The 7,742-nt window shown below is 57.0% G+C and overlaps 1 protein-coding gene across 1 annotated transcript; it reads right to left on the reverse strand.

Moving 5' to 3' along the window:
- Positions 1-6,995: 6,995 nt before the first annotated feature.
- LOC132344729 (histone H4-like) lies at positions 6,996-7,477 on the reverse strand. Its single transcript, XM_059884374.1, has one exon. The coding sequence runs from the start codon at positions 7,419-7,421 to the stop codon at positions 7,011-7,013; it is 411 nt and encodes a 136-aa protein (XP_059740357.1). The 5' UTR covers positions 7,422-7,477; the 3' UTR covers positions 6,996-7,010.
- Between the last annotated feature and the right edge of the window lie 265 nt (positions 7,478-7,742).

Here is a 7,742-nt window from a genome sequence, read left to right on the forward strand (position 1 = left end):
GACTGAGCTGGTCAGAAACCTCTGATACAGAAAGGGCTGCTTTCCCCCAGATATACAAGAGCAGCGGACCTGACTGAAAACCGAAAGCGCGCGGGCGGGAAGAGGTCCCAATTGTCCCCGCCAACTCGACTGTCCGTCATTTCTGCGGTTTCCGTATCCTCCTCCACCGTCTTCCACTGAACCAAACCCAATGGTGTCCCGAGAGGCCCCGCCCACTCCAGTTTACCTGACTTCTCAGAGCCACCAGGAGACGCCCCCAGAGGTCACCAGCACTAGTCCAGGGAACCCAGGGTTTCCTGCCTCAACCGGAAAAAGTCCTCGAGAGACCTTCTTCAACACGTCTCGAGGCCAGATTCCCCTACCATGACTCAAGAGCAATGACGCGCTCCCCTCGCCACTAGCATGGAGACCCGACTTCCCTGGCGCCCCACCAGAGGCTCACTGACCTCGCCGTTGTACCTCATGAGAAACTGCACACTGGGGCCTCCGCTCGAGAAAAACCACGGGACTCCCCGTCATCGCGAGATGAGGGCCTTCGTCTCCTGCATGGCCTAGAGGCCAATCTCGCGACCTCTCTCCAAACGCCTCAGGAGGCTTGACTCCCTTTAGTCCACCCAGTGAGCTCCAAGAGATACCCGTCGCGACTCGAGAGCAGAGCGGAGTTCTTTGCTTCCACTCGAGATGAATGCCTGTCTCCCCGGGTGCGTCTGGAATGCAACCCCGAGATCCCGGTCGCCCATGGAGAGGAACACTGGCTTCTGGACACACGCCTAGATGAGGTCTATTGGCCCTGCAGTCACTCGAGAGCAATCCCCAGCTTTCCTTTGCAACTCGAATGGAAGATTGGACGTCCCTGGGCCAACACAAGAGGCATCCTGAATTCCCCGTCGTAACTCGAGAATCCGCCGTAACTCGAGAAAAACCACGTGGCTCCCCCGTCATCGAAAGATGAAGCCCTTTCCCGCTACAGCGTCTCAGCAGAAGTCCCACGTTAAGAGTTGGAGGTCCATACGGTACTTGGCACCCTTGATGCGACCCACAAAGTTCCGGACATACCGGTCTCCCTCGAGAGGAACACCGAGGTTTTCCAGCACCACTTCCTCCGAGCCGCTTCTACCCTCCTGATCTCGATAGGAGGGTCGACTCCTCTGCTTTGTCTGCAATGGGTTGCCGACCATCCGGTCGCACCTCAGGATGAGGCCGGTCTCACGACGAAATTCCAGACGTGGCCTCGTGGGTGGTTCACATTCCGAAGGACCGCGATTTCCCGGTCCCCTCTTGATATGAACCCGATGCCCGACACCACTTCGAACTCCACCCTGTGAATGAAGTCAACACGAAGGGGCAGTGACTCACCCGAGCATCTTCCGGAAAAACTCCCAGGTTCCATATACAGCTCGACAAGTGGCGTCTCACCCCTGAACACCTCGAGAGGCTAGGGAAGTTCCATGCCTCAACCCAAGACCAGGCCTGACTCTCCTGTCCCAAGTCTGCAGGGACCCTGCGTTCGGAGTCTGAAATCACAGGAACCCTGAGGTTCCTGCCTCACCTGGAGATGAGGCCCTCTTCCAATGCACAAACCCCAATGGAGTCCCGAGAGGCCCCTCCACCTCCAGAGTTTCCCTGACTTCTCAGAAGCACCGTGAGAAGCTCCCTGAAGTCACCTGCACAAGTCGAGGGAACCGAGGGTTTCCTGCCGCACCCGAGAAAGACCTCGAGAGTCCTTCTTCAACGCGTCTCGAGGCCCGATTCCCCTACCATGACTCGAGAGCAATGACCCGCACCCCCTCGCCACTGCATGGAGACCCGACTTCCCTGGTGCCCCACGATAGGCTCACTGAGCTTGGCGTCGTACCTCGTGAGAAGCCCCACACTGGGGCCACCGCTCGAGAAAAACCCGAAAGTCCCCCGTCATCCCGAGATGAGGGCCTTCGTTTCCCATGTCCTAGAGGCAATCCCGATTCCACTTTCCAAACTCCACAGGAGGAATGGCTCCTTTTAGACCACTCTGTGGGCTCCAACAAATACCCGTCACTGCTCCAGAGGAGAATGGAGGACTTTGCTTCCACTCGCGAACAGGCATGACTCCCTGGGTCAGTCTGGAATGCAACCTCGAGATCTGTGTCGCCCCTGGAGAGGAACACTGGCTTCTGGACACAAGCCTAGATGAGGTCTATTGCCCTGCAGTCACTCGAGAGCAATCCCCAGCTTTCCTTCGCAACTCGAATGGAAGATTGGACTTCCCTGGGCCAACAAAGAGGCATCCTGAATTCGCCGCGGTAACTCGAGAATCCCGCCGCAACTCGAGAAAAACCACGTGGTTCCCCGTCATTGCAAGATGAATCCCTTTCCCGCTACAGCGTCTCAGGACAAGTCCCACGTTAAGAAATGGAGGTCGAAAGGTACTTGGCACGCTTGATGCGACCCACAAAGTTCCGGGACATACCGGTCTCCCTCGAGAGGAACACCGAGGTTTTCCGGCACCACTTCCTCTGAGCCCCTTCTACCCTCTGATCTCGACAGGAGGGTCGACTCCTCTGCTTTGTCTGGAAGGGGTTGCCGACCTTCCGGTTGCACCTCAGGATGAGGCCGGTCTCACGACGAAATTCACAGACGTGGCCTCGTGGGTAGTTCCACATTCCGAAGGACTGTGATTTCCCGGTCCCCTCTTGATATGAACCCGATGCCCGCACACCTCTTCGAACTCCACCCTGTGAATGAAGTCAACACGAAGGGCAGTGACTCGCCCATGCATCGTCCAGAAAAAACCCCAGGTTCCAAATACAGCTCGACAACTGGCCTTTCACCACGTGAACACCTCCAGAGGCAAGCGGAGTTCCATGCCTCAACCCAAGACGAGGCCTGACTCTCCTGTCCCAGTCTGCAGGGACCCTGCCATCGGAGTCTGAAATCAGAGGAACCCTGAGGTTCCTGCCTCAACTGGAGATGAGGCCCTCTTGCAATGCACCAAACCCAGTAGAGTCCCGAGAGGCCCCTCCCACCTCCAGTTTCCCTGACTTCTCAGAGCCACCATGAGCAGCCTCCTGAGGTCACCTGCACAAGTCGAAGGAACCCATGCTTCCTGCCTCAACCCGAGCAAGACCTCGAGAGACCTTCTTCAACACGTCTCAAGGCCAGATTCCCTCACCATGACTCAAGAGCAATGACGAGCTCCCCCTCGCCACTCGCATGGAGATCCGACTTCCCTGGGCCCCACCAGAGGCTCACTGACCTCGCCATCGTACCTCGTGAGAAACCGCACACTGGGGCCGCCGCTCGAGAAAAACCCGGATACTCGCCCGTCATCGCGAGACGAGGGCCTTCGTCTCCTGCATGGCCTACAGACCAATCTCGTGACCTCTCTCCAAACGCCTCAGGAGGCTTGACTCCCTTTAGTCCACTCAGTGAGATCCAAGAGATACCCGTGCGACTCGAGAGCAGATCGGGGTTCATTGCTTCCACTCGAGATGAATGCCTGTCTCCCCGGGTGGGTCTGGAATGCAACCCCGAGATCCCTGTCGACCCTGGAAAGGAACGCTGACTTCTGGACACAAGCCTAGATGAGGTCTATTTGCCCTGCAGTCACTCGAGAGCAATCCCCAGCTTTCCTTCGCAACTCGAATGGAAGATTGGACTTCCCTGGGCCAACACAAGAGGCATCCTGAATTCCCCGTCGTAACTCGAGAATCCCGCCGCAACTCGAGAAAAACCACGTGGTTCCCCAGTCATCGCAAGATGAAACCCTTTCCGCTACAGCATCTCAGGAGAAGTCCCACGTTAAGAATTGGAGGTCCATACGTACTTGGCACCCTTGATGCGACCCACAAAGTTCCCAACATACCGGTCTCCCTGGAATGGAGCACCGAGGTTTCCGGCACCACTTCCTCTGAGCCCCTTCTACCCTCCTGCTCTGGACAGGAGGGTCGACTCCCCTGATTTGTCTGGAAGGGGTTGCTGACCTTCCGTCGCTCCTCAGGATAAGCCGGTCTCACGATCAAATTCCAGACGCGGCCTCGTGGGTGGTTCCACATTCCGAAGGACCCCGATTTCCAGGTCCGTATTGTTAAGAACCCGATGCCCGGACACCTTCGAACTCCACCCTGTGAATGAAGTCAACATGAAGGGGCAGTGATCCCCCGTGCATCGTCCGAAAAAACCCCTGGTTTCAAATACAACTCGACAAGTGGCCTTCTCACCCCGTGAACACCTGGAGAGGCAAGCCGAAATCCATGCCTCAACCGAGGACGAGGCTTGACTCTCCTGTCCCAAGTCTGCAGGGACCTTGCGTTCGGAGTCTGAAATCAGAGGAAGCCTGAGGTTCCTGCCTCAACTGGAGATGAGGCCCTCTTCCAATGCACCAACCCCAGTGGAGTCCCGAGAGGCCCCTCCCACTCCACAGTTTCCCTGATTCTCAGAGGCACCATGAGAAGCTCCCTGAGGTCACCTGCACAAGTCGAGGGAACGAGGTTTCCTGCCGCCACCCGAGAAAGACCTCGAGAGACTCTTCACAACATCTCAGGCCAGTTTCCCCTATCATGATCAAGTGCAATGACGCGATCCCCCTCGCCATTGCTGGAGACCCGACTTCCCTGTGCCCCAAGAGAGGCTCACTGAGCTTGGCGTGGTACTCGTGAGGAACCCCACACTGCGGCTGCCGCTCGAGAAAAACCCCGAGACTCCTCCGTCATCCCGAGATGAGGGCATTCCTTTTCCCCCATGGCCTAGAGCGCAATCCCGATTCCTCTCTCCAAACTCCACAGGAGGAGTGGCTACGTTTAGGCCACTCTGTGTGCTCCAACAAATACCCGTCACTACTACAGAGGAGAATGGAGGTCTTTGCTTACACTCGAGACTAGGCCTGACTCCCTGGGTGAGTCTAGAATGCACCCCGAGATCTGTGTCCGCCCCTGGAGAGGAACATTGGCTTCTGGCACCCAGCCTAGATGAGGTCTATTTGGCGCCGAGTCACTCAGAGCAATCCCAGCTTTCCTTCGAAACTCGAATGGAACATTGGACTTCCCTGGGCCAACAAAAGAGGCATCCTGAATTCCCAGTCGTAACTCGAGAATCGCGTGACAACTCCAGAAAAACCACGTGGTTCCCCCGTCATCGTAAGATGAAGCCCTTTCCCGCCTCAGCGTCTCAGGAGAAGTCCCACGTTAAGAATTGGAGGTCCAAACGGTACTTGGCATCCTTGATGCAACCCACAAAGTTCCCCGACATACTGGTTTCCCTCGAGACGAACACCGAGGTTTTCTGGCACCACTTACTCTGAGCCCCTTCTACCCTCCTGATCTCCACAGGAGGGTCGACTGCCCTGCTTTGTCTGGAAGGGTTCCCGACCTTCCGGTCGCAACTCAGGATGAGGCCGGTCTCACGACGAAATTCCAGACGTGGCCTCGTGGGTGGTTCCACATTCCGAAGGACCCCGATTTCCAGGTCCCCTCTTGATAAGAACCCGATGCCCGTACACCTCTTCGAACTCCACCCTGTGAATGAAGTCAACACGAAGGGGCAGTGACTCCCCCGTGCATCATCCGGAAAAACCCCAGGTTCCAAATACAACTCGACAAGTGTCCTCTCACCCCGTGAACACCTCCAGAGGCTAGCGGAGTTCCATGCCTCAACCCAAGACCAGGCCTGACTCTCCTGTCCCAAGTCTGCAGGGACCCTGTGTTCGGAGTCTGAAATCACAGGAACCCTGAGGTTCCTGCCTCACCTGGAGATGAGGCCCTCTTCCAATGCACCAACCCCAGTGGAGTCCCGAGAGGCCCCTCCCACCTCCACAGTTTCCCTGACTTCTCAGAGGCACCATGAGAAACTCCCTGAGGTCACCTGCACAAGTCGAGGGAACCGAGGGTTTCCTGCCTCAACCCGAGAAAGAATATGGAGAGAACTTCTTCAACGCGTCTCGAGGCCCGATTCCCCTACCATGACTCGAGAGCAATGACGCGCTCCCCTCGCCACTGGCATGGAGACCCGACTTCCCTGGCGCCCCACCAGAGGCTCACTGACCTCGCCATCGTACCTCGTGAGAAACCACACACTGGGGCCGCCGCTCGAGAAGAACCCACGACTCCCCCGTCATCCCGAGATGAGGGCCTTCGTTTCCCCCATGGCCTAGAACGCAATCCCGATTCCTCTCTCCAAACGCCTCAGGAGGCTTGACTGCCTTTATTCCACTCAGTGAGCTCCAAGAGATACCCGTCGCGACTCGAGAGTAGAGCGGGTTCTATGCTTCCACTCGAGTGAATGCCTGTCTCCCCGGGTGCCTCTGGAATGCAATCCCGAGATCCCTGTCGACCCTGGAGAGGAACATTGGCTTCTGGAAACAAGCCTAGATGAGGTCTATTGGCCCTGCAGTCACCCGAGAGCAATCCCCAGCTTTCCTTCGCAACTCCAATGGACGATTGGACTTCCCTGGGCCAACACAAGAGGCATCCTGAATTCCCCGTCGTAACTCGAGAATCCCACCGCAACTCGAGAAAAACCACGTGGTTCCCCCGTCATCGCAAGACGAAGCCCTTTCCCGCTACAGCGTCTCAGGAGAAGTCCCACGTTAAGAATTGGAGGTCGAAACGGTACTTGGCACCCTTGATGCGACCCACAAAGTTCCCCAACATACCGGTCTCCCTGGAAAGGAGCACCGAGGTTTTCTGGCACCACTTCCTCTGAGCCCCTTCTACCCTCCTGCTCTGGACAGGAGGGTCGACTCCCCTGCTTTGTCTGGAAGGGTTTGCCGACCTTCCGGATGAGGCCGGTCTCACGACGAAATTCCAGACGTGGCCTCATGGGTGGTTCCACATTCCGAAGGACCCCGATATCCAGTCCCCTCTCGATAAGAACCCAATGCCCAGACACTTCTTCGAACTCCACCCTGTGAATGAAGTCAACACGAAGGGGCAGTGATCCGCCGAGCATCGTACGGAAAAACCCCAGGTACCAAATACAGTTCGCCAAGTGGCCTCTCACCCAGTGAACACCTCCAGAGGCTAGCGGAGTTCCATGCCTCAACCCAAGACCAGGCCTGACTCTCCTGTCCCAAGTCTGCAGGGACCCTGCGATCGGAGTCTGAAATCACAGGAACCCTGAGGTTCCTGCCTGAACTGGAGATGAGTTGAGCCGTAGAGGGTGCGTCCCTGCCGCTTTAGCGCGTAGACTACGTCCATGGCAGTGACCGTCTTGTGCTTGGCGTGCTCTGTGTAGGTGACCGCGTCCCGAAGAACATTCTCCAGAAACACCTTCAACACGCCTCGGGTCTCCTCGTAAATGAGGCCGGAAATGCGTTTGACTCCCCCACGCCGAGCAAGGCGCCGAATGGCGGGCTTGGTGATGCCTTGGATGTTATCTCTCAAGACTTTGCGGTGGCGCTTGGCACCACCCTTGCCTAAGCCTTTGCCGCCTTTTCCTCTTCCAGACATGACTGAGCTGGTCAGAAAACCTCTGATACAGAAAGGGCTGCTTTCCCCCAGATATACAAGAGCAGCGGACCTGACTGAAAACCGAAAGCGCGCGGGCGGGAAGAGGTCCCAATTGTCCCGCCAACTCGACTGTCCGTCATTTCTGCGGTTTCCGTATCCTCCTCCACCGTCTTCCACTGAACCAAACCCAATGGTGTCCCGAGAGGCCCCGCCCACCTCCAGTTTACCTGACTTCTCAGAGCCACCATGAGACGCCCCCAGAGGTCACCAGCACTAGTCCAGGGAACCCAGGGTTTCCTGCCTCAACCGGAAAAAGTCCTC

Source organism: Bos taurus, unplaced genomic scaffold, assembly GCF_002263795.3.
Source record: "Bos taurus isolate L1 Dominette 01449 registration number 42190680 breed Hereford unplaced genomic scaffold, ARS-UCD2.0 Leftover_ScbfJmS_1194, whole genome shotgun sequence".
In the NCBI taxonomy this organism is placed as follows: domain Eukaryota; kingdom Metazoa; phylum Chordata; class Mammalia; order Artiodactyla; family Bovidae; genus Bos; species Bos taurus.